General features: G+C 39.8%; 1 protein-coding gene across 1 annotated transcript; it reads left to right on the top strand.

Annotated features, from left to right (window-relative positions):
• Nucleotides 1-173: 173 nt before the first annotated feature.
• Nucleotides 174-27913, top strand: mtbp (MDM2 binding protein). Its single transcript, XM_069143183.1, has 23 exons — nucleotides 174-305; nucleotides 560-643; nucleotides 756-829; nucleotides 2152-2300; nucleotides 2594-2652; nucleotides 3894-4038; nucleotides 4441-4555; nucleotides 8372-8488; nucleotides 13138-13232; nucleotides 13467-13533; nucleotides 13679-13796; nucleotides 14222-14401; nucleotides 16541-16654; nucleotides 19133-19288; nucleotides 20937-21030; nucleotides 21142-21300; nucleotides 21835-21930; nucleotides 22864-23127; nucleotides 23231-23391; nucleotides 23808-23917; nucleotides 26248-26361; nucleotides 27159-27224; nucleotides 27307-27913. Exons 1-23 carry the CDS (start codon nucleotides 239-241, stop codon nucleotides 27343-27345), a joined length of 2643 nt encoding a protein of 880 aa, XP_068999284.1. The 5' UTR covers nucleotides 174-238; the 3' UTR covers nucleotides 27346-27913.
• Nucleotides 27914-27934: the final 21 nt, after the last annotated feature.

Consider the following 27934-nt stretch of genomic DNA (forward strand, 5'->3'; position numbering starts at 1 on the left):
ACAATTATATATTTTAAAGTTTGTATCTCCTGAGGTTGACGTGCAGAACATTTCTGAGCCTCAGACCTGTGTGCTGGTTCCGGATCAGTCCAGTAGGTGGCGGTGGCGCGCTTCGTGGAGTCTTACATACCGTACCGAAGAAGAACTGGTGGGAAATTTGACAGTGCGCGAAAGCTTGTTGTTGTTTGACCGACACGCAAACAAATATTAATCGTGAATTTACTCGTGTTTTATTGAGATGGACCGCTACGTTTTGGTTATATCCTTTGGCCAAACCGATGACGACCCGGTGGGCGGTTTTAAATGTAAATTTTAATTCGCCTTTGAAACGGACCAGACTTACTTTGATAACGTCAGCGCTGCTAAACCAAGTTTATTTAGCCGATAGCTACACAACTGTGTTTTAGGTAGTAAAGTTGGTCAAAATCCTTCTTCAGTAAAACAGAAAGTGATTCGTAAATATTCTACGTTTGGTAACTTTGAAGGATAGTAGATGGTAGCTGCTCTCTGAAATATATGAATCGTGTTTTGGTGATGACGGCTCAGTTACTGTTCGCAGGTTTGGAGTCATTGAAGCAGATGTATGACAGACTCGTGGACATTTCGATTCAGGAATCAGTGAGAGGGACCTCTGTGTTTCCAGGTACAGTCATTTACAGTAACTGTGGACATCTTCCGATCTGCCCTGACTTCCACACAGATGTTGTTGTTTTTCCACAGCTTTCTCACCTGTTTCCTGCTGTGTGTTTTCCCAGCTTGTTCTCTGAGTGGCAGCCCATCGGCTCAGAGGTGGTGCTTTGCTCTTCAGGCTTGCCAAGGAGCAACACAGGTGAGACATTGGGGGGGTGATCTAAGACAGCTTTGCCACAGTGTCGGTGTGTGCCGCATAGATCTGGTTACACGTTACTGTCAATGGGCCTTTTAAATCTGTGGTGCTATAAATGCTGGAGCTGGGATGATGTGTGATCCTGGTAATCCGGATTCAACACTGTGACGATACTCGGGTGCCGATTCAATTTGATTTCACGATTTATTACTCTTTTTGTTGACTTTTTTTTTGTAGCACTAGACCATCGCAACAAGTTCTGTCTTGTCGGGATGTTTATAATCACTCGTATCAGTCAGTCATTCTCGGTGTGATTTCAGCAGCATTGATGTTATACACTTCTTGGCTCTGTCTTAAAGCCCTGCTAACAAAAGATCTTTCATTAGAAATCCTACTTAAGAGGTCAGTAGGTTAATTCTAGGTTTCGGCAGCACACAAACTATTTAGGGAACCACCTCAGACAAATCGTTGTGTAGAGCATCAAACTAACGGTTCTATTTGTTCCCCAGTGGATCTCTTTAGCAAGTTTTGTTTTTCCGCTTTTTGGGTTGTTTGTTTATTATCAGCTCAAATTTTGAAAATGGTTACACAGATATGGTAATAATAGTGGTCAAGAATGATATGAAATTCATATTTTTAATTGGGAAAATGTCAAATTTGCTTGGGAAAGAAGAAGACCCCCCCCCCCCCCCAAAAAAAAAAAAAAAAAAAAAAAAAAAAAAACCTTCATCAGATACGTGCGCCTAAGTCTTCCACGATGTTTTGGAAAACATTGAAAGACTAAGAAACTAACCGAGTGCATTCTGCCAGCTTAAAGTTGGCTTGCTGTGATTTTCATATCCTGCTCAAATAGGAGATGAATGTGGAGAAGTGCCTAGAAAAGATGGATATTAAACATATACTATAAACTGCATGTGTTGTTTTGTTAGGGTCTTCATTATAAAATAACTCTGCAATTTTGTTTATTCATCTTTGTCTCTGAACAGTGACAAGTCAATTGTCAGCACTGTCTGCAAAGTTAAAAAAAAACACTGTCCTTTATAGGAATTTCGCAACATGCCATCAACATCCTGACCTGTACCCCGTCAATCATCTCTATGTCAGTAAAATGTTTAATCCATTTATGCTGACCAGCTGAGTTTATTTTAACGTTGTGGATACTGTAGATATATTCATGTTTTTGCCCTTTTTAATGCAGTCAAGCTAAGAGGGGAATGTGGCATTTATGGTGCAAATGTGTAAACATTTGACCTGTCGGACTACTAATAAAGTTAAAAGGGCTGGGATTCTTTATTTACTCATAAATTTCTGCCTCTGTTTTGTAGTTTTGCAGCTCTGACTGGGAAGAGTTGGGGACAGGTCATCAGAAAACTGACAGTGAGGAGGAGAAGCTGAGTGCTGTGGAGCAATATCAGAGTTCACTGAGCAATCAGGAGGCACAGGACCAAATGGTTGACCAGCCGACACTGACAGAGTGAGTGACTGATGATACTTTATGTACGTAGTGTCAGGAGGGATGCTTTGCTTTTTCTGTTCTGTGAATTTACCTTTATAATTCATTAATGAAACAATTTATTTGTATATTTTAGCTTAGATATAATCTTGTGTAGTAAAATAAGGAAATTTAGCTTTAGATAAAGAAAGAAAAAACTAAATAAATGGGCACCAGTATATTTTGGAAAATATTATTCAAATCACGTGTCCCAAAGATTCAATGTCCAAATGCCACATTTCATCTGATCTGCTCTGAATGTCTTCATTGAACAGGCTGTTAGAAGAGGCTGCAGAAGGACTCCATCTGCTGTCAGACAAGCTACCACCTCCAGGTGCAGTTAACTAATCCACGGAAGCACCGATGTACCTATACAGTACCACTCAGAGCATCATCTGAACTGTTGGCCACAAACTCACAGATTCAGTTTCATATCACTCAGAGCAGGACAAATTATTAGTGATGTGGGGGCTGCAGGCAAACTGCTGCAAAGTATAAAATAATGTCATAAAAAAAGGCTTGTTTAAAATAATGCTGCTGCGGTTTGCTACTCATGAGTGTTCATTTTTATACGGTACACGATGGGGTGTTTTTTTCCTCTTAAAAAACCCAAAACAACCTTTTTCAGCCAAAAAAAGTAATGATAAAACAATTATTGAATTTTGTCACATCTTTTCATGTTATTTCTTTATTTATGAAGAGAGGTATCAATAAGAATATTGATAAGGTATCAATGAAATCCAAACAATCCCCACGGCACCTTCATATGATCATTTTGTTGCCGGCGTTTGTGAAGGTGTTCACTGCGTCTTTAGTGGGACTTTCACTTTCTTAAAAAATTAAGTTGGAATGTAAAAAAAAAAAGAATATTAGCTCAGTCAAACACACAATTGTTCTGTGTTGAATGCAAATGTTTCCACACTCTACTCTCAGATGATTTTGGGTGTTCTGATTATCTTTATTGCTCGGCTTGCCAGTAACTTCCCTTTTGCAGTAGCAAGCAGAACAACAGCTCTGCTAAACAATGTCTCAAAGGAAAGTTTTGCCTCAACCAAAAGCTGCAAATAACAAGGGATTAAAACTTCTCTACTGAAGCCCAACTCCTCGGCTGTATTATAAGAATCCAGTCTAATTTCAAGCAATTAAGAATCTTAAAATCTGCCTGCTGCAGCCTTGTAGAAAAGTTGCCAGCTGCACTAAACTGCATGAATATGCACTAATCGCTGCAAAGACACTTCAACTTCTTTTCAGAAAGTCTCTCCCTGAAGACACATTTCACTTTTTTAAAGAACATGTCTCAGCACAGCAGCTCCACAGGAGTTCAGGATCAGTGACCGTCAAGCGTTGGTTGCTTTGAGAAGCTGGAGCCACTGCTAGCTCCCGAGGTCTCCTCTAAAGCTCTTGACATTTTGAAGTGGAAAAAACAATATTAAACACATGCTAAAAAAGACTGTGTTGGCATAGCAACTGGCTGAGTCTTCTTGAAATCCTCCAGAGACATGTATGAAAAAATATAAAAGAAGAAGAAAGAAACTCTAATGAAGTCCTCTTTGGTTTGTCCTGTTTCCCCCTCAGGTAAAGCCTTGTTGGAGGTGTTGGTGCTGGGCTGTGCTGAGCAGTCCCCTCCTATTAAAGACCTGCTGCCTCTGCTGGGAGCCCTGAAACACATGTCCTGCTGGCATGCGGCTAAAATCAGTGTAGTCACACAGCACACGACTGGGTGAGGACATGAAACTTGCTTGCTTGCATATAAATTTAAAGTTTATACCTCTCTTTCCTTGTTTTTACTGTAAAGCACTTTGTAATTCTGTTTTGAATGGTGCTGTGTTATTATTGTTAAAAAGGCAGCAGCATTGAATGTATTTTCATGTTAAATATTTGTGAAATGCTCCCAGATTACCACTAGGGGGAGTTGGATGATTAATTATGTGCAGGTGTTAAAGAGTAATGGATAAAACTTGTGAAAAACATTTCTACAGAGGTTCTTGTAATGACAAAATATATTTTTACAACCTCTGAGCATTTTATTGCTGCTGTTTCACTCGTTTTTCAGTTTGGAGATTTGACATAAACCAGGGCTCAGGGAATAAAAGGTCATTGACTGATTGTTTTCTTCATGCAGGTGGCAGAAAGCAGCATCCTCCCTGGGCGCTGGTCTGGTGGGGCCTGCTGACCTGGACAGCTGTATCGACTACAGGGAAATATGGAGGGGAGGGCTGGTTGTCAGAGAGAAGAAGGTGAGGATCGGGCTATCGATTAAACAGGGAAATAGCGTCTGACTTTGAATAGGTGGAGAAGGGATGGGGTTTCCAAAGTTGTTTGACCACTTGACAAAACAGCTTAAAGATCTCTGAAAAGTTAGAAAAGTATGCAGGAAACATTCAGGATAAATGTTCTTCATGCATAATTTATTTCTCATTATTCTTTGTGTAGAAAGATGTTTGAGGGAGGTGGATTAAAAACAACAAACTTTATTTTAACTTTCACCATCATGTACACCATGACCAGCACAGTACTAACACCTAAACTACGCAAACACAGTGGAGCTGGGCTTTATGACACAGAACTGCAGGAGGTGCAAAAGGCCTGGCTCATTAGAGAGAGGAAGAACAAGGATTGTGTGAACAGCTTGTGCGAGCCTCAGAAGTACGATGTTAGCAGTTCGTCAGTTAGTAGAACACTAAGACATTTAGAAAAGTGTGGATGTGGTTTAGCTTGCGAAAGAGAAGACAAAGAAAGATTTATCCTTAAGTACGCACTTGTATAAATCTGTATACACACACGCTTGCATGCAGGTAATTGTTTCAAATTGAGTACTGTGGGTGTAATTGATCATATAAAAACAGCAATGAAGGAAAAAGCTGTGTGTTCCAGAAAATAACTACTTGTTTTCTTATCAGCTCGGTGTGAGTTTGTGTGTGTGTGTTCTGGACTATTCCTGTAGAGCAGTGGGTCTCAGCTGGTGTCGCCTCAGGAGCCACAATTTTCCTTAGTCATTAAGTCATGGTAGAATTTTTTTGAGCCACTCAAATTGACTTCACCAAAAAAAAAAAAAAAAAAAAAAAATGCAAATTCAGCTAAAATCCAATGAAATAAGAAGGCAGACTTACCTACAAACAAGTTCAAACTGGTGATGCTCTTCAACTTCCAAGAGTCTAAATTGAGCTGTACGAAATAAAGACTTATAATAAAGAAAGACTTATTGTGAACTAAATAACAAGGCAGACTTATCTAATCCTAAATCTACCACTTGCTACTTTAAACCTGCTCCGTCAATGGAAATGTATGTCCTTTTAAAATAAAAGCACAGCAGTAGAAGTTTTCGAGACATCTGTGACCCACTCGAAACTTCCCCACGTCCCAATTTTGGGTTGCGAGCCACCAGTTGAGAACGACAGCTGTAGAGAGAATGAGAAAAAGCTCTGCTCTTTTGAGCTTATCAGCTCACTTACCCAGAACTTTATATTATCATCAGGGTTTTCTGTGGCCTGCAGCACACAGCTAGCTGGGCTCAGAGAAAACAGTTTCCTGAAGAACCCTCTGTACTCGGGCTAATCGTGGTTCCGAGACTTGATTCATGCCTCAGTGTTTGTTCTCATATCCTTTTCATATGAAATGACTCATGCAGTGCACATAAGGCCGCGGGGTAAATTTTCACAAATTTCCTTTTAATTTGGGTGAATTGTTTTGACTCACTGTTGGATAGTTCTTTCCTTGCTGCTGAATGAGTCTGGAGGAACCACAGGAGGTCATTTAAGGTTCATGGAAAATTGCTCTGTCTTGCTGGCATTGCCCTGGCAGAGCAGACCCAGGCTGCTCCCGGCCACGGTATACAGTGAGTTCAGTCCATTTACCATTTATTCTCCCTCATTGTCTTAAAAGAATGAACGGAGGTGTCTCGGATATATTGTGAGCCTATGGCCAAAAATATGTAGACACCTGTGTCCACAGACAATTATGGGGAAACTCAGTGCTATAGCTTACAATGATACCGTAGTCAGCAGTGTTCTTCCTACTTCGTGCAGCAGTTTGTGTTTCAACACTGCCCCTGTGCACAAAACCAGGTCCATAAAGAAATGGTCTTCCTTGTCGACGTGGACGAAATTGATTGGCTTGCTAACTTAACCCTGTTCAAAACATTTGGCATGAACTCAGGAATGCTCTTGTGACTGAAAGAGAACAAATCCCTGCAACCAGGTTCCAAGATCTTATAGAAAACTTTCCCAAAAGAGTGGAAGCTGTTGTAGCCGCAGATTATTGCTCATTATTTTGGAATGAAAGCTTTCGATCACTGTAATGACTGTAATGTTTGAGTGTCCGCATACTTCCGGTCATGCACTTTCAAAAACAAAAAAGACAAACTTGATTTGCAATTTTACTGAAGTAACTGTGTTTTGGTGGGATTGCGACTAGGCTGAGGTAAAATGACAGCATTTTTTTGTTGCTACTCTGGAGAGCACTTCATGCCCACTTGCTCTTATTTCTCATTACGGAAAAACTCTGGCAGGTGCAGTCGTGTTTCGTCTCTGGACAGAATTGGCCAATTGTGTGCAATTCTTTCATGTCTCTCTGGAGATAATCAGCAATCTGTTTCACTGGAGTTTACTTGCGTGTCTCATGCTGTTTTTTGTTTTTTTGTTATTATTTTGTTTTTTTTAACGTGGCCAAAACTTTCGGTTGCCATTTTAAACATTGATCAGCTTGTATTTCAAAATTTACAGCAGATGTATCTTGAAACGACTCAAGAGTTACAGCTTTATGTTTGGTGTGTTTTGTAATGAATTTGAAAGTATTCATTTTACTTATTTATGTTTTTTTTTTTGCCTTTATTCAACTGTCAACAGCGAGGGAGATGGGGAACACGAACGTAAACTGGAGGCCGACTAATATATCTTCCAGGTTAATGTAGTGGCTGATATTTGTTTGTCATAGATACTGTTTGTTAGATTAAACATAGCAACAAATTACAGTGCAGAAAAGTTGAGGGTCTGTTTGAGGCAACGTAGAAACAGTGTCTCTGTTAAATAGTTTGTCCACCAGAGAGCATCGACGAGTTTATTTTTTTTAACTGTGAAACATCCCACTCAGTACCAGAGCAAAATGAACTGTGAGAAGTACACACTGTGTATAAGGGTCTGGCCACATTCCTTTAGTGCCTTCAATCAATCTGCATTGACCACCATATACTGCATGTTGTGCACCGAAGCTCACCACATCGCACGTAATACGCCTGCCGGTTGCTGATTGGTCCGTCCTTCAGAGTGGCTGAGCAAACCTTAACGTGAACAGGGTTTCCAGACCATAATCACACCCAACACTTAAGTTGTAAGCAATAGTCAGCCAGAGCCAATGTGGCATCTTGACCACAATTGAAACTAATTTAAGTAATTGTTATCAAAAAAACATTTTGGTTTGCACATGTACAGTATCATTTATCAGACTTTCTAATGTATCAGCCACACAATTTGAATATCATTCACCGAACTGTTGATTTCATATCCCACTCGAATGGCTGCGCTCCTCCACACTTGGACAAATTTCCTCCGGTCCTCTCTGCTCTGTCTGTTTTGCTCCGAGTATGCTGAGGCAAGCATGCGGCTTCTCCTTCACCACGCTGACCTTTTCTGAGTAGCTGCCGTCAGAAGTGAGCGGACTCCTGCAGTCAGTCTGTAAAAGCTGCACAGTTGGAGGGAGTTGGAACAAAAGAGAACTCCCAGAGGAATAAAAGCTTGTTGTGAGCACTTTATTGTCGTGTAATGCAACTAGTATGTGTGTGTGTGTGTGTGTGTGTGTGTGTGTGTGTGTGTGTGTGTGTGTGTGTGTGTGTGTGTGTGTGTGTTGCGTACCTGTAACTACCGAGCCATGTGACGAGCAGAATGTGGGTGTTTGAGTTAATATGAGAACAGGCACTCGATCGCTGCATGATGTACTCTAATGTCAGTAGCAGTCTGGATGAGCCCAAACAGTTACTTTCTAACTACAGTTGTACTTAAAGAGAAAGTGTGTTTGTGTGTAATTGATCGTGTTTTCTCCTCTGTGTGTGTTTGCTTCAGTACGTGTCAGAGCTCCGCTTTGATGGCTTTTCTCTGCGCTCTCCGTTGCATCAGACATCAGAGTCGAGTCTCTTACAAGCTCCCGCCGTCACTACGGACCACAAACTGCAGTCTGAGGTGAGTAATGAGTCAAAACCTGAATCACTGTACCTGTTGTTTAATTTCACCTCAGACGACCTCAAAGTTAACTAAAGTGAGAATGTGGTGATCTTCTCGTCTGTGATATCCAGACTGAATTGATATTTTGTTTTCATTTTTTGTACTTTCAAAATTAAAATTATCTCAAAGATTTGTACTCCAACATGCTCCACAGTAGCAGACAGCCTTCTGCCAGTGCTGTCGTAGCTGCACTTGATTCAAACGTTGTCTGTGAGGACATCTTGTATTGAGGAATGTAATGTGTTTGAAGGTTGTTCAGTTCTTGCAGCTCGATAAAGGACCATGATGAAGTTCTGTGTGTCCGTATTTATGCAGATATCGGGGAAAGGGATGATTAGATAATGAGGGAATTTTTATTTAGGGTAGAACTGCTCCTTTAATCCCACTTACCCCATCTTAGCTCCTGGCTGTACAGCTGAATGAGCTCCACTCAGTCCCATCTCCTAATGATTTCTGGTGGCTAGAGGGAGATGAGTTCACTAAGGTCACTTCCTGGTTGCCCTTTAATCACACTGTGGAACCTGTGACAGAAGGACCATCAGTCAGATAAAAAAAAAAAATACTTTATGTGCCACATGAGTGCCGACTTCTCGTGCATCTTGTATTTAGTGTTAATTAGCAAGTGTTATCATGTTTTTACTTATCATTATTTTTTTAAATTGCTCTGTGTTCACCCACTGTTCATTTTGTGTTTTGGTGGTTGCTGCGAGTAGTTTGAGGATGTGCATTTGCAGAGAGAGTGTGCTCTGAGACAATATCTTAGATAACAGTTAGTATATTACATACCATAATGTAGTTTAGTAATGCATTTTCTTTTGAAGATTATTATGCACAACAATAAAACCACACAGGAACTGCCCTCAAGAATTTATGGCCTGATGTAGGCTATACATACATACATACACACACACAGGCAGCCTTTATTAGCATTAATTGGATGAGCAGTAAAGGCAGTTAAAGGATGTCTGATGGACACGTAAAAAAAGAAATGAAAAGACGCAGGACGAGTGATACACTGTGGCTGTTGTAATTGTATTGTATAATATGTGTGTTTCTTACTGCTGTGTGGGTTTGTGTTTGGCCAGAAAATGTGTGTGTGTGTGTGTGTGTGTGTGTGTGTGTGTGTGTGTGTGAGACCTAATCTGATCCCGGTACACAGAAGCAGATGGTGATGATTGTTTTGGCACACAATTAAAATAACAAACTCTGAGGACAACAAAACTATCACATCTCCACACTGCTTGGATAAATGACTGTATAATGACTTGCACTCCGACACACACACAATAATACGCAATTTACTATGCTCAGACAAAAACTATTAGGCCTCCTGACTGTCAGGAGTAACTGACATGATAATTGCTAACACACACACACACACAGACAGGCACACAGACAGACAGACATGCTCATCAAACCTGAAGGGAAATATACACGTCACTTGTAAAAGTTGTAGTCGACAAACACGTGTCTTACTTTATGGTGTCTGACCTTCACTGTGCAAAATGAAGCCTCCTGTTATGAGAATGAACTTTTTATTTTCTTTAACTTAATAGCAGGGTTTTACACAAACAAGGAAAAGCGTACTTTATATCGTATCTGATTATTCTGTAAAGTGCCAATTTGCTTTAATGTTGTTTTTTTTTTGTCTGTCCCATTTTGCAGTATTGAATCTCATTGTTGGGGCGCAATATTTGAAACTCAATAAAAATATTTGAAAAACAAGGAAAAGCAAACTTAATACAAAAGTTAGATAACACAACACTGAGACAGTAACATCATTGTTGTGTCAGATTTAGGGCCTGAAATAGAATATTTACATCCACTGTCTATTTATGGCACTTGGAAGTTTTTTCAATGGGCGTTGGATTTTATGTAGTATATTTGCCACAGACTAAATGGCAGGTATTGTGTTGTCATTGGTTGTTTCTACCCAGAATCAACCAAATACATAGTATATATGTCTACATATACAAAGTAATTGAAACGAGTCAACAAGATGTGCAAAGGATATGGAGATGAATCCACTGGTTCGTCTCACAGAAAAATGTTCTGTTCTTCTAAATTTATTATCCAGCGGATATTGTAAATGACTAAGACAGATCCACCATACACCATATTCAAATGGTGACATTTAATCTGTGTAAGTGTACTTTGTAAAAAGTGCCTCAACTTTGTTTTTCAAGAGAGAGTAAGAGTTTCGTCTTACAGTCTGGATTTAAACAGTTTTCTGTCTTCTTAAATTCACTGCATTCAGACCTTTAGACTTTGCTCACTCCGGCGCCCTTCATGTTGCAGTGAAAGTCATGCATCAGTTGGTCACTCGTAGAAATGCCCTCAGAGTTTTTGCCAGTAACGAACAACAGCTACATGCTGATGGCCAGTGTGTTCAAGGTTCACAATAGAAATCATGTTTTACTGTCACGTCTGGCCCGCATTGAAACACAGAAGGAGTGTTTTTAGTGATTTTTATGTATATTTGTCTCGCCAACTTGTTAAACGGGCATGTAAATCTTACAGATTTCACCAAAAGGTGTTCTACGATGTGAATGTTATCACAGTGGAAGTCTTCTGAAAGGTTTAAGTGCAGGAAGTCAGCGACAGTACCGCATACTCGTACACAAGGGGAGCGCTGAATGTATGTTAGAAAGGACCCCCGATCTTCTTCAATTTCTCAATAGATATTCGTACAGCAGAGTGAATTTTCTCAAGCTCCAGACGGGACATTTTTATTCTCAAGGTGTTAAAAATGTGCGGGTGGGATTAGCTTCCTTCCAGCTCAACAGTACTCCTCGTCTCGCTGGAAGACTGTCAAAAGTTACATCGTTACATGTAGTTGAGTTCAAATGTGAATCTTCGTCGGCATTGTGAACGCGGGAGGTTGGATTCAGTCACAGTTTAGAGTTGCGAGAATGTTTTAAATAAATATTTGCAGGAGTTTTCTAAACTGTGGCGCAATGCATGATTTCTGTTCTGTTTGTGAAGCCAGTGTGTTGGTCAGTAGAGCTGCAACGACTAGTCTGTAAATTAATCAGTCGATCGAAAGAAAATGAACTGCCAACTCCTGCAAAAAATCGATTCATTATTTTGAGTCATTTTCTAATTGAAAAATAATAAACAATTGGATTCCAACTTCTTAAATGTGAATATTTCCCCCCATTATAATAAACTGAACATTGTTTGGTTGTGGACTGTTGGTTGCTACATGTTAGGCTGCACTTTGAGTCTTGAGAAACACTGGCAAACATTTTTCACTATTTTCTGACATTTTAAAAACCTGCGTGTTCACTTGTTATATTTGCATTATTACGGCACACTCTTTAACAATGAGCTATTGAGCAGCACTTAGCATTGGACGCTGCTTTGCTATTTACAGGGGACGTACGTGAGACGCAGCAATCAGCACGAGGTCACTTTTGCAGTAATTACATCTTGGATCACCCAGAGTCACGTTTACACATGCAGAAACAGTTTTACGGCAGAATTTTACACCAATACAAAGTGAGGTTGTAAGTGATGAAGACAATTAAATATTGGAGGTGTTAATGATCTCGGGTCGCTGCTTGAGTCTTCACTGGTTTGTACATGGGATTAACAAACATTCCCAACTTTCTCAGGAAACTGGAATTTCGACCCTGCATCATTAAAGTCTTTGTCGACTCCAAATTCTAAACGGGTCAACTCTTAATAAAAGATGAGACTGAAATTTCACGCTTTCTTTGTAAATTCTTGTAATTCTATGATCTAACAAATGACCTCTTTTTCTACGTGGCACATGATTTATACATTATTGATTTGGTCTAAATGAAATGAGCTCATTAGGTAAGTAGGACAACTGCACAGTTGGAATGTAGGTCTTTTTTATATGTCAATTACTCTTGATGAAATCTGATGGCTTCCTGACAAAAAACAGAAGATACTTTGCTTAGGTGGTCCGGCTTATTAGGAGTTAATCAATCTTAGAATGATTAACCAATTCATTGATTTGTTGGTCAGCAGAAAGTTCATCAGTATTCTTATTTCCAATTAAGTGTTTTCTAGGGGGAAAAAAAAAGAAAGATTTTGTAGTTTGTCCAGTGTGGGGATTTGCTGCTGCTTTGTCATTGTTTTCTCTGTTTCACATCATTGTTATAGTTTTTGGGGGTTGTTTTTTGGACGAACCAAGACATTTGATCACCTTCCCTTTGGCCTAATCCATTAGTCAAAAAAATAAATATTAAAGCAATATTACACCCTGATAAAGAATGGGCTTATCTGCTCTGTCAATACTGTTAAATATTTTCACCTCTTCTTTTCCTCGTAGCTGCAGACATTTGAATGCACCAAAATTTTATTCTGGCGATGATGAAAGTCCAAACGAACAAAGCAAAGTCAGATTTTGTGTTCAGTTGCTTAACATCACCCCTGTATCGCCCCAGTATGTTGCACTTGGACAGTTCAGTTGAATCTCAGAGTTGCAGCTGATGGATCGTCTCCAAATCCCAAAGCTGCTACCTCACAAGCCACTGTGATTTATTTTTATTTATTTTTTTAATCTTGGAAATGCTGTTCTGTGTGATAACTCTTTTTTTACGCACCCACTCGCTCACTATGTATCTTTTTTGTAGGTCTTCCATTTCTACGCACCAGTTCTAGACTTGGTTCAGCTGGTTAATCTGTCAGACCTGCCCAGCTTTATGATGTCCAGCAGCCAGTTTGAACTGTATCCTCATTTTAAAGGGTGTGTGTGTGTGTGTGTGTCTTAAGATTTTAGCCATATAATGTCACATGCAAACTGTATGTCTGTCTTAATAAAATGTATCAAAAGTGACTATTAAACTAGATTTCACATATTAATGTTAAAAATGGCTTTTTACTTTGTTGCCTGAGGAATTTTCCTGTTTTTAAAAAACTCTTACTCCTGATGTTGTAATGTTCCTTCACAATGAACACACAGAGGCCTGTCTGGGAAATCAGTGAAAGCTAAACTTCTGTTGGACCAGCTGAGGTCACTGCGTGGAAAGGTATCATTCCCAACACTTACTTCAGCCTTCAGTCAAATATAGATACAACATAGAAGATAATGTCCAAGTTTAATCTTGAATATGTCATTTATGTAACAGGGGGACAGTGTGAGTGTATGAATATCTACTGTGTTTCTGTCTCCAGGCTGGAGCTTTGTTCGGCCTGTCCTGTATAATCACTCCCATTGCCCAGCCTGCAGCCAGCCAACTCAGCTCCCAACGCTGGAGAGAGTCTCTAGCCAGGAGACCAAAGACCTTACTGGGTAAGACTGGAAATGTTCAAGTCCTTTTCATAACCTCGTTAAATGGATGACCGCTAGGCAGCAACAGAAAGGAGCCATATGCTCCTCTGCTGGGAAATTAATTGGTTACTACGAGTACGCTGACATAGATAAAATAGTCTTAAATTGGGAATGCAGACTTATATGTGGGACTGAATTAATTTGGAAAACACAGCCTGAAATATAGGGGAAAAAAACACGATAAAACGATATAACTGATAAATATGCCATACGTTTTACACTTTTTTTTTTGTGTATGATACAATGAGTTGAAATGTATGAATTAAATAACCAGAAAATATGATAAGGACCATTGTGAGAGCAGTAGATATTATAGTGAAATATGAAACATTTCTCGTCTGTCGTGGATTAACCGTCATCTCTCGTCTTCCTGCCTCATCCTGTAGCGCCTGATGTCGAGGTGAAAGGTGAGAGCGCACTCTACTTCCTGTTGGTCCAAGGCTCAGACGGCGTTGGGTGTGGAGCCTGCAGGGCCAGAATGTTGCACTCATACAGTCAAATTAACGGAGCGGCTGCCATGGCAACCGTCTCTGGGTTGCTGAGAGAGAAGCCTTTGTCATCATCAGGTATTTTATGAGGAAATGTTCATGTGTATGCGTATTTCTGTGTGCCGCTGTCACTGTGAAGGTTCTGCTGTCACTTTAACTTCCCTGTTGAATCATGTTAACTTTGGCCTCACAGTCTGTTTGAGAAAGTGAAGAAGCCTCAATCAAAATGAAGATAAACCTGCCTATAGTTTTGCCTATATTTATTTACATTTTGGAAAATGAACACCTTTTGTAGTATTAGCTATTACCAGTTCATGCAATGTACCCATGGCTGTACATACAAATATTGCTTTGCTTTACTTTTAAAGAAACATTAAAAAAGTGATGGTTGTCAGGCACTGAACGATGGTAGTAATTGTGTCCTTGGTAAAGAGTAAGTCACTGACTTTATAAAAGGGTTTTAAACAGTCTTAATTGTCTCTTTGAGCTGTTGGTCACAGCTTCTGCTGCAGCTCCGACTGACCGGCGGGCTAAATCAGTTGTCCAAACTACAATAAATATCATGGAGTTGTTGCACCAGCTCTCACCTGTTTCCTTCACCTCACACAGTTTTGCCTCCTTGCACAATTCCACGTCCAACTCCTCTTGGGAAGTGCGCCTCACAATTTACTCTCATCGGATTTAAGGAGCATGCTAGTACTTTATCAATATATTTGTAGGTTTTGGAAAATCTAGCTCTAATTTGTTGTAAAGAGAAGCCCCTCAAGATCCCTGTTGTTTTAAAGCAGCTCCTCAGCTTGATTGGAGTAGAAGCCCTTCTCTTCATTGACAGAAGTTGAAGGGTTGTCATTGTTCATCATGTAAACTTGTGTTACAAAAACTCATAGTCTTCAGTGCTATTGGCCATCCGGACTCCAGAGTTTCCTTTATTAGAGCTACATGTTCCTCTTTTTCTGCCCTTCTCTTTCTTCACTGTTCCCTTCCTCTCTCACAGCACTGGATAGTTTCCTTATCTTTGACTCTAACATGTGAGAAAGGGACTGGGAATGGATATTAGTTGGATGGATTGATTGACAGACAGAAGAGAGGAGGAATCACTCAATCACAGGTTAATGATTGAGTGACGTGTGGACATTTGTGCTTATAGATGGCTGGACATCTATTGAAATGAAAGTCTTTTTTTGTTTTGTTTTGTTCCCTGGACTAAAAGCTTCTCCTCTCATAAAAGTCCTTCATTATTCTCGTGCTTTATATGATATTCAAGAGACACAGTATGATGTTTCCTCCTGAGAGTTTCTGTTCTTGTTAACATTTTATGCAACCTTCAGGATACTTCTCTTTTTACCTTAGATACTTTTAAATGCAGACCATAAAAGGTGCCCTGACTGCTTCAATGACACGACAGCGATTTCAATAAAAAAAATAAAAATAAATACACACCAGAAGGTTGTTGCACCTGAATACAACCATGAAATTTTAAACACACCTTTTGTATTCTGGGCCAGTCAAAAGTTTCTGGGTGATTTCAAAGTCTCTTTTGCAAGAAAAGAGGTGACAAATTGAGTCAATCATCCATATGTTTACTGCATCGTATTAGAGCTCTAACCTGAGCTTGGTCTTCTTGTTTTGGTTTGTTCGTTTGCTGATTTGATGGTCCCCAACTCTTTGAACCAATGAAGCCTTAAAGTAAAGCATTGTATACTTGAAAGCCTCGGTCACATGTGGCATATGCAGAAAGATTACAGACATTATTTTGTGGTGTTTAACAAAAAATATCCTCTTGACTCGACAGGTTTGTCTTTTGACACTTTAGAGGGGTCCCGACCAACCTGGGAACCACTGTATTAATCCATTGAGCAAATATAAATATTTGCAGGATCTGACTGCAAAAGTTGTAATCCTTGTTGAAAAGTTCTCGATACTCACTTTTAGTCACTATTATGGGTCAAGTTCCAAACATAAAATCCTATCGTAACTGTTATCTTTCATTCGGCCATCTCTAACTCTTCCATCCTCTTATTCAAACTCAATGCTCTGAGTTTTCATTGCAGGTTTTCTGTCAGATATTTAAGTTAACTGATTTTTTTTGTGTGTAAAATCAGTAGAGTGTCCCCCTGAACTGTCAGTTGCTTCTGATACCGCTTGACAAAAATCAATATGCTGCAAGAGTTTCATAAAAAAAAAAAATTCATTCACTGCCGATATCTTTTCGATCAGGAGCAGCTTCAGGCAACATCTTCCGCCTCCTGCCGTGTCTCCAAGGAGACAGCCTGCTGCAGAGAGAGAAAAAGGTGGCCCGGGTTCAGACACTGTTACTCAAAGAATACCTGAGTAAGTATGACATTTGAAGAATACGTTGTAGCTCTGAAAGGAAAAGAGAGAAAAAAAAAAGTGAAAGGTTTACAAATCAGCATTGTGTAGACAGTAAAGCAAACTATTGTAGTCTGAGTTCATCAGCTTTTAGTGATCCTATTTTGTTTTTATCAATTGCTCGCTTGTCAATGTATGATCATATTTAGCCTTTAACACAGCACCTTCAGCTCACTTAAATATATCAATCTAAATTTTAAAGCCTCATAATTTACAGTCTCTCACACAGAGACAAGAATGGATTTGGGAATTTTATGTAAAGATGGTTTGACAATTAAAAAAACAAACACAACACTGTGTTTACTAAAAGACAGGCACACGGGATCAACTTTTAGTTTTCAGAATAATGGGGACTATTTTGCCTCCTTTGCCCCGTTTGGTCCTGTCTCACCTTAACTCCACTCTACTTGCTGTGGATAGTACCTGATACTTCCTACTATTTTTGGTATCACCTCCTTTGAGCTTCCAAGAGAGCCGAGCTGATACTAAAAGGTGACATAAAAACATTGAAGAGCATTGATTGGTCAGAAAGAATCATCACAATCACTGCGTCACTATGTCCGTGAGACGGGACATCCTGCACACGCCTGGCATTGTTAAATAGCAAAGCAGCTCAAATTATTTTTTTCCCACTGGGCTACTGGAATAATAGCGACTCACAGAACCACGGTGTGTTGACTAGACGGGTTGCAGACCCTACTCTGTTTGCTTGCCAGCGATATACTCTAATGTGGTGCGTAAAAGATGACATGAGGTTGTTTTACCCTGCTTTGCTAGACAATCAGCTACATTGAGGGGGTGCCATCTGCAGTGGAAAACAAAATACAGAAAATAACCTCTTACTGAAAGAGAGTAGAGTAAAGAACAAGCAATATTTGAGAGTGCAGTCTTTTGGTATGAGATGGTCTTTTGGTATGAGATGGTCTTTTGGTATGAGATGGCCTTTTGGTATGAGATGGCCTTTTTGTATGAGATGGTCTTTTGGTATCACCTTGGTTAAAAGAGCTTCACTTTATCCTTTAATTTCATCTCATCATATTCATGTGATCCAGCTTGACACACATACATTGGCCTCGTATTACACCTGAATCTTGATTGATTGGGGATTAAAGACACATACAATATAATTTATATGATCTCATTAGACAATTTGAATTTATCAGGGGTGAAAGGACTAGTCAATAAATCCTTTATTAAATCCGCAAAAACATCTTGGCAACTACTTTATAAAATAACTTATTTATTGCCAAACATTTGCTGGTATCAGCTAATCAAGTGTAAGGATTTCCCGCTTTCTGTTTTCTTATGTGTTATTTAACTGTCTTTGATATTTGGACTGTAGATAAGATGCTGTAAGACAAGCAAATTAAATAAATCAGGTCGGACTTTGGGTAATTGTAGTGGGCTGACGTATTGACAATGAACACAATTGTCAGCTGCACCTTGAAATTAAGTTACAATGTGATAATTAGGTGAATACTGTTTTGAAAACAAATAAAGCAAGACAGTCAGTGTGCAGACGTGCTTGGCTCTCTCCACCCCATTATTTTACAGACAAACATAATATCGCCTTGGCAGGCGAAGCTAGTAAGACACCAGCGGAGTGGAGCCAGATTAAAGGAAGCGGAGTGAAATTTTTCAGAGTTGAGGAAAAGCAATTGGCTATTCTTTGAAAAGGCCACGAGCAGAGTGTAGATTCCTGACAGACCACAGGCCTTAATGAAATTCATCTCTATTTATTCTGACTTGGCATTAAATTGGGAAACGGCATGTCCGTATAAATTTGTTAAAGTTAGAGGCACAGTTGGACATTTTTTGGATTATTGTGAAGTGTGTGTGTGTTTGCATAGTCATGGGTCTGTCTTTTTTTTTTTTTTTATCTCAGGGACTATAATCAGTCTTTGTCTTTGCATGTGTGTGATTAGTATGCAAGCTGACACGTGTGTGCCAAGGACTTCATTTATCATTCTCTGTTTCCATTTCACTGGATTTTTAACTCTTAACTATGAAACCACCAAAAACCAAATTAAACAGATGTTCAAAATCTAGTGTATTTTAGAAGCCAAAGCATTTTATATACCATGAATTTAAAATGGAAAATTGAATTTATTTTGTTTTTGACTAAAAGGCACTTTGACCGAGTATTTTTTTTCTGACGGTAAAGAAGTTTCAATTCATGAAACGTAAAACTTTGAGGCTAAATTGTTTCTTTATTGAGAAAAACGATTAAAAAAAAAAATTGCCACTCATCATTTCATCTGCTAAGTGGAGCTTTCAGATAAAACTAATTAAAGCAATAAATTCCTGTTTTGGATGAAAATCAATCCTCAAACTGCAACTTTATTATGTAGCATTATGACCACTGATGCCAAATTTCTTCCACCAATTGTAAGTTTGCCAGTAAATCAAAATCTAAAACCTGCTTCTTTTTGTGACCAGGACAGAAAGAAGAAGCTTCAGGCTCCACCTCAATACCCATAAATGAGCTGAAGGTCATCCTGAGTCTGGCCAGGGAGCAGTATCTGAAGATGGTGGACGCCACTTTGCCCTTTGCTGCCACCTGTCTGACAGACGATCACTCAACCAAAAACTCAGGTATGGGACGAAAACAAGACAACGCTGCAGTAGATGCAAACAAAGTGGCCGGTTGACTAAAAATCAGATTCACCTCTATTATCACGCAAATTTTAATCCTCAGTTTTGTCCTGCTTTACTTTGACTTTATTTATTGTGAACAAGCAAAATATCACAATACCCTGATGACATCAAGAAAACCAATGTTGTTTACCCATTTTCCAAAATATTTTGACTTTTTCCACAGCAGCACATCAGTATGCACTAAACGTGCCTTCGTGGGACGACCGTCTTTGGGGAACAATACCAGCTAATAATTAGTAAATAAATTGTTAGCAATAAACCAAATGCCAGCTTGCAGCTATGTGCCACAGTGAGGGCAACGCTGGTTCTGAAAATATAGCTGTGGGGAAATTGTGTTAGGAATGTCTGCACAACGCTGTCCATCATTATGTTTATTGCATAATTATCTATGCTTGTAGATCGAAGCATCGGCTCACCGTGTGTAACAATATTAGCATAAACGGCAATGGATCGACACCATTACCAGAAAAACGGTCGAGTTGCTGGAAACAGCCCACATCGTGGCCTTCCAGTACATTAATGTGTATCCTGTTTTGAATTTCATATTTTGTATTTTGTGCCACTTCCATGCATTCATCTGTCCCAGACCTCCCACAAAGGATGTAGTTGAATTATATAAGTTGTGAACCAGCCAGCGTCGAAGCAGCAGCGATAATATGGTGAACACATGTATAGGCGCACAGTGCAAATCGGGTTATTGTTGCCCATAATCCTTTCCCACCCTCTGCTCTGGAGACGGGAATGTCTTTTACCGCCATCCACCCGATATGTCTTTTTCATTTGTGCGTCTGCATCGCCTAAAGGTGGGAATAACTTTGTGTGGGCTGTCAAACCGCTGGCGGAGAGCTTCAGTCTCCCAGCACGCTTTCATCCTCGGGCCCTCGTCTCGCCAGCGAACCTGCTGGATCCTGATTTATCACATTTCTGTCCTCCTTGAGATAACATACGATCTCCTTTCCAAACACAAGAAAAGTGCAGAGTTGCTGATATTTTGGGATTCGGAGAATTCGTACTGTTCGGGGTCCCGCCTGCCAAGAGTTCAGTGTGTTGATCTGCACTGAGTGAAAGTTCACATGACTCTTGCAATCCATCATGCAGTATATAGCGATTATATTACACAGCGTACAGAGAAAGGGCACTGCAGGTTATTTTATTCTTTGTTGGGACATGAGGTAGTTTCTCCATGTTTTACACATCTTTTTTTTTCCCGGTAACAACAAATGATGGATGACTCCCAATTGTTCTCTCATGTCATCAACTACTCTGTTTCTAGGCTGAGCAGAGACGAGCACTATAGCATCATCTGAGGCACAGCTGTCATTTGGATTTTTAGGCATGTCCATATCTAACAGCTGAAGCCTTTTATACGCAGCTGCACCTCTTTCTTTACAAATGAAGGCTCATTTACTAGTAAGCTGGTCTGGAGGGACAGTATTCTCGTGTTTCTATTGGTTATTGCCATTTAAAGGAAATCAAAAAAATGAAGGGTTTCGATGGAGGAAGAGGTTAAAAGTGAGTTTTTCAACTGTTGGTCATATTTTCAATCACTGCAACATCTGATTCTGTCTTGTTGTTTTCATTTCAGGTTTTCAGACCGTTTCCCAGCAGCTGTCTGACTGGCCCGAGAGAAGCGTCCTTCACAACATAGAGAACCTCCAGAGGAAACAACAGAAAAAAAAGTAGATGGGATTGTCTTTTTTTTTTTTGTGCTAATTTTGTCCTGAGTACTTTTCATTCTTAAAATATCTGATCTTCATTTGTGTTTTTTTTTTTGTGTGTGTGTGTCTTAGATTTGGTCTGTTAGGTCCAGGCTCTACTGACAGTCTGCTGGGTCCTAAAGACAGTCACAGGGGCTCGTCTGCTTTACTGGACGCCAAAGAACTTCTAAAACACTTCACATCTGATGGTCTGCCTACCGGGGAGCTACAACCACTGGCTGTCAATAGAGGGTAAGTTCAGTCATCAGATTTCTGATGGCACCTCCCTGACTGCATGAACTGTATTTAGCACTAGTTTATGGATTTTAAATCCATAAACATCAAGCCACTAAAGGCCTTTACTCAGGCAGACAGAACATTTTCCGATTTACAAACGAACACGCGCGTATAGCATCCAAGGTAAACAGTATGTGTGCGGTTATGAGTGTGTTTCTACGATGGATCTGAATTAGATCCATAATTAGGATTTGATTATGACCATTAGCTGTCTAAAGTGAGCTTACAACCTTGAGAGGAAGATTATTGAGCTGGGTTACAAGAATAGAGCAGAGCAGTGATCAGTGAGCGCGAAGAAATCGTGTGTTCAATTAGGTAAATCATGTTCATGTGGTTTAATGAAGATAATATTAAATTGAGAAGCAAGACAAACAGTAATTTCACCCTCCCATCTCTCTGTCTCTCTGTCTCTCTCTCTCTCTCTCTCTCTCTCTCTCTCTCTCTCTCTCCCATCTCCACTCGTCTTCCCACATTTTCCTTTCTGTTCAGTAATAATGTATTTCAGTTGTCATCAGACCTCTCCCCCGGGAGAGTCACCAAGATGTCGTTCAACAAGGCCTCAGCCTCACATTACCATGGCATAGAGTAAGTTTCTACAAAGTATACATCGACTGTTCCACTACAGTATTTAGTATTATACTGGACGGGCACATATAAAATATTAATCATGATCAGCAGCAGCTTAGACTCTTAACTAGAAGGCACATCAGTCTGTATTTCATGCTTCTTTATTTATCAGTCCCTCCAGGAAATCGCCATCTTGTGATCAGAATAATTCATTCTAGTTCAACCGATCACTGAAGTATTTACAGGAGCTTTCAGTTATAGTAAATTCCTGTGTTTTCTCTGACATAAAGATACTCAATTGAAACTCTGCTGAAGGTGTTACAGCAATAAGTAAACCTTTCCAAACAAAAATAACTCCTCATTTTAAGTCAGCGAGGCTCTTTAACCCCTCATCATCAAACAAACCACATGCAGATTCGTTGAAAAAAAAAACCAGGACGCGATGGGATTTATGGAAAATGTGTTTTTAATTGAGAATTAGACGACCAATCATCAAACTTCCTTGAGTCAGTCTAATTATACAGTACGTGTTTTATTACATGAGTTTTATGCCTATACCTTATGCCTTTCAGTGGTAAGAGACCGCAAATATTTTGTAACTTTGAGCACAGGGTTATTTAAGTTCAGAAAATAAACATTGACGAGAACTAAAATATCTCCAGCTATTTCTGTTATGTACAGCACTAATTATCATAGGAAGTAATTATATAATGAGTCTTTCTTCATGAGATTGTAGATTTGGCTATTTTTGTCTTTTCCAGCAATTTTACTGGAAAAAAAACAAAAACAACTAAATATCACATGGAACTCTGGAAACGGCATCACAATTTTTGAGAAAAGCAGCTCCAAAATCAACCATTTTTTTTAAATTGCAACTGTCACCAAAAATCTCAGTGAAATCCTGGAGGCACTGATGTATCATTACACTTCTTCATGTATTTGTTCATGTAGGTTCTGCCTGGATAAGCAGCAATCCCTAGAACGGGACCAGGCCTTTGTTCGGCTCCAGTCCCGTCTGATACGTTACGAGACCCAAACCACCTGCTCCAAGGAGCCCTGTGCTCTGCCCTTTGCCCTCAGCCCCGTCCCTTCGCCAGCTGTGATGTCAGAACCAGGAAGTGTGCCTGATGGAGAGACTCTGCAGAACAATGATGTCGCACGGCTCAAACGCAGGTCCTGGGAAACGGACATCGTTGGAGGATATCCTCGCAAGAGGTGTGAGGACGGTTGTTCCTCCTGTTTAGGGCGTGAATTAATAAATCGATGGACGGATTGAGTGAATTTGGAGATGAAATGTCTGTTTATTTGAATGATCCAGGCTGGTGAAGTCAGAGAGCAGTGACTCGCTCTGTTCTCAGAGCAGTGGAAGCAGCGGGACACACCCTGTCATCAGGTCGCTACGACAACAGCCAAGCAGATCCCTGTCCGCCTCCTCCTCCATGAGCACTCCCTCCTCTTCAACCGCAAAACGGAAATCGGGTAAAACGAAACGGGTGACCCTTAGGTCTGCGGCATCATCTTTTAAAAGGGGGTGTGCTCGATAACAGCGCACTATTATAATTTTTTCTGACCTGACCTCTGCTTTGGTCATTATATTTTGGCAGCGCTCTGCTGAGAGTCACAAAGCTAACAGATGCAACAAAACAAATAGGATAGTCAGTTAGTTGTCAATCAGGCCGTCTGTACGATCAGTCTGGCTACAGTGACTCTTTTCAGTCCGTTTTTTAATTACCATTTGTTCACCAGAGTTCACTTAATAAAAGATTAGCATAACTTTTATCTTGTGTTTTTTTTTTTTTTTATATATATATTTCCATAATTCTGTTTTGAATGTAGGACTTGTGCTGCTGTTGGTGTGATACCTTATTGTTAATTTTTGTCACATCACTCCCCAGGTTTGGTGACTCTCCCCTGTGCTGACAGACCTACACAACAGCAGAAGACGCATCAGGGACCCACAGAGGACAAACCTGGCAAAGAGTCACGCTCCCAGAAACACAACAGGGTGAGTGCATGGAGGAATCTTATTTTGAAAGAGATGTCCTGCCTTCCCTTTATGCAATTATACTGATTATTTTCTTTCTCTCTTTTTTTTTTTTTTTTAAAACACATTCATGCTTTTATGATGAAAGCAAAAAATAAGTGTAACTCCGAATGATTGTAACCATGGAAACTGGTTCTCATCAGCACCAACAACCTCACTTGTTTGTGCATTTCAAGTACGCTTCCATTCACGCACAGGATTGCAAAAGAATTGAAGAGCACTTACTGTGGACCTCTTAGATATAATGTGTTACAGGATTTTTTTTGTTTTTGGTTCATATCTGAACTACAGTAAAATAAATATGATAATAATTCAAGTTTTTTCCTTTGTGTTTCCTGTTATAAAACAAAAAGCACATTAAACTTGCCAATTAAAATCACCGATCACACGTTATACAACAATAGCGAGACTTCTTTATAAACTATTCTCGCAGAGGTCATGTTTCTGTCGTAAGAAATGAATCCTTAATCAAAGATGGATTACTGTATTGATCCCTGAAGTAAAATTACCTCATTGGAGTAGCAGTTCACATATATTGCAAAACGCACAACCCTTAATACAGGACTGAAGAGGCTGGTTTAAAAAAAAAAAATGCTATTCTACGAGATAAAATAAGAGAATGAAGTAGAATTTAAGATATATTTCTGCAAATTAAATGTAGAATGTGCACTGTGCATTTCTACCCAGAGGGAAGTCATTACATATTGTTATTGTGGTTGACAGGAGTGACTTCCTGCAGCAGCCCTTATTACATCAGTCCCCGGCACAGATGGGGGTAATTTGACTTTGGAAGATGATATTGGCCGTGAGGACGTAACACGTCATTTCATTTTATTCATCCAACTATTGTACTCGGCAATTTACTTAAAAATGTCTCTGTCGTTAAAAAAGATGTTTTTATTTTATTAGATTGTTTTCTTTAAAGGAAAACTGTGGTTTATCCCAACTTTTTGTTGTCTTGGTAACTCTTGCCAGTGGCCGTACATGTTACATGAGGAAAGCGACACTTTCAAGATTTCCACGCTGTGAAATAAGGTGTCATCACAATGCTCATCACACTTTCTACAAAAAACTACTACAGCTAAAGTGTTGCGAAATGCTTCAAATCATGTTTACGTCTTGTTAGAGGTCACACCGAACCAACTATTGTAAATATGCCGCACTCTACAAAAGATCTAACATCGGAACAAATAACATGAGTGAAGTGCACGCTTTCTTTGCAAGTCTCGTAAAATGCACAGTCTCTGTGGAGCATTGTTTGTTGGCCTGCTGTGCTCACTGGGTTTCCTTCTGATTGGTTGAAGTGCACCGGATTATGGCTAAAAGCAAGAGAGAAAGGATAATGAAGACAAGAGCTGGTTTTAAGGTTTTACTTATTGTTCCTTGTCCATCGGACCTATTTTTTTTTTTTTCAGCTCATTTTTTAACAACGTGCTGAAATTAGACCAGGATTATCAAAACCAAACCGAATTGAATTGAACCAAACCAAAGAAGTGGTGGCTGGAAGATCCCCACAAAAAAAAAAAAAAAAAAAAAAAGGCTCCAGAAAAGATAAACGCTTTATATTTTGCGTGCGATCACTGTGACCGTGTGGGCTGCATCATAATGTCGCAGCAGAACCACTTTAACAACTACACTGTTATCATGTCGCCGCTGCCTGCCTGCCTCCACACACACACACTCACACACACACACACACACACACACACACACACACACACACACGGTTTCCTCTTTCCCACGTACAGCGCACAATCCGCATCCCGACCTTGACTTGTTCTGATTTCTGATTACTGTGCAAACACGCTTATCACAGGAAAGAACAGTTGGCCCTGTTCGGAAATAATGACAGCGGTTTATTCAGGATCGGAGATTAAAAGCTGCCTTTCTGCTCCTCACGAGACTGAATGGCACCGACGATGCCTCCGCAATCATTTCTGGTTGTTTCCTCGCAAACAGTCGGCGTGACAAGATTAAAGGCGGATCTATTTCTTTCAGGAATGTGTTTTCCCTGTCGACACCACCGGTGAGATATTTGTACACGGTTGTACCTGCGAGCCCACGCTGTGAATGTAAAGGCATGTGTCGGTGCGAGGACGTCCCTCCCCCCTCCCGCCCCCGAAAGTCAAGACATCTCCGACATCCCTTCCTTTTAAAAAGCGGAGATGCGCTAAAATTAGCTTCTCCGAACCGGGCCAGCGTCGGCTGGTCGGGGAATAAACAGAACTAGATTTAATGTTTTCACGGTTTTCGCTAATACAAAAGTGTGTGTCTGTCTTTTGTGTTCTCAGATGCTGCAGGAGGTAGTAGCTAAAACACTCAAACACCATGGGATCACTGGCGAGCACGAGTGCTTTGAGGCCTGCAGCAAAAGACTGTTTGATATCTCTAAATTCTATCTCAAGGTTTGTCTTTTTACTGCCCTCGCAGAGTTGGTGTTGTCCTCTTTATTTGACAGCTTTTCTATTTGTATAACTCTATGCATCCAGGACTTGTGTTGCGCTACAGATCCTTCTCACAAATGATCCCCATAATAGGAGCCGTTTGAAGACACCCTTTTTCTTTTTCTACTTTTCTATCTTAATTTCTTTTGTGCCTCGTTGTAATTCCTGATCAGGTGTTTTGTTTGACTGAATAAAAATGCGGAGGGAAAACAAACTTAATGCCAAAATGTTACTTTATATAAGTCTTATCGCGCAAGCTTTTTCTCATTGGCCTGTGTTGCTATTTTTGTAAGAACTCAAATTGATATCAAACCAGCCAGCATCTACTGACTCTGCCCACGTATAATACTCATAGTTACGGTCCAACAGTGTTGTTTGTTGTTGATTTAAAGTTTGTTTGATAATGGAAAAAAGGCTTCTGCAGGCACTGTGTATGTTTTGTATTTAAAAAAAAAAAAAAAAAAAAAAAGGTTAATCTTAAAAAGTATTTATTGCTGTCACAACTGTAGTGAAGTAAAATATTTCCCTCCTGAAATGTGGTCATGTATAATGTAGTAGAAAATAGAAAGTTCATGCATATCACAATTGTCCTTGAATAAATGTATTTCCACCACCGTGTGCTGGTAATGCCCAGTTTAACTTACTTTAGACTTATTCCTTATCCTCTATTTTCCTTTAAAATTAGTTCATCTGTGTTCAGTCTGTGTGATGCGACTGTACCTCACTGATCCTCCTCTTCATCTGATGTTTGATCCCAGGATCTGAAGACATCTCGGGGTCTGCATGATGAGATGAAGAAAGCAGCCAGCAGCAATGTTAAACAGGTAACGCCACCAAACACAACTGCTTTTCTGCTTGTTTTAGGTCTTCTAATTCACACCTCGCTGTCATGCGTTTCTCTTGTAGGTCATTGACTGGGTGCTGGAGAAGACCTCAAAGAAGTGAAGATGTTCTTGAAGAAGAAGTGGGGGAGGGCGATTAAAAAAAAGTCTCTTTTGATATGTGTTTGAAGAGGATTTTGCCTCCAAAAAGGGCAGATTCTGTCAGATTTTAACACATTCAGAAGGGTGTTTGATTTTTTTTTTTTTTTAAGCCTCTCCGCTTGGTTTTAAGTTGTTACTTTAAGCCTGTTTTAATTAACTTAATCCTTTATTTAATTTTTGTTTTCATTCACTTTTCAGGAGATCATATACTGAAGTACCATTTTAAGCTTTTGTTTTGTGTGTGGATGTGTGCGCTCATGCACCCCGATATCCTCCCACTGCTCCAGAGCCTTGAAACCGATGAACGGAAACACCGACAGATCGACAGCGCACACTCTGCTCCCGCTGCAGAGGTTCAGGTTGCTTTTGTCTTTTCGTTGTAGCAGTTTTTTTTGTTTTTTTTTAACTCCTTTACCACTTGTTTACTTTGTTTCTAAGTACAACAGTGATTTTATGGCTTTACGAATGCACATATTTTATCTTTTTGTTTTGTAATTTTCTTTTCGTAGTAATAAATGTATTTGATTCAACTTTGTGCCGAGTGCAGCTCA

The sequence above is a fragment of the Embiotoca jacksoni genome, unplaced genomic scaffold (genome assembly GCF_022577435.1).
Source record: "Embiotoca jacksoni isolate LCO1_2020_lvr unplaced genomic scaffold, fEmbJac1.0.p SCAF_11, whole genome shotgun sequence".
NCBI lineage: Eukaryota > Metazoa > Chordata > Actinopteri > Embiotocidae > Embiotoca > Embiotoca jacksoni.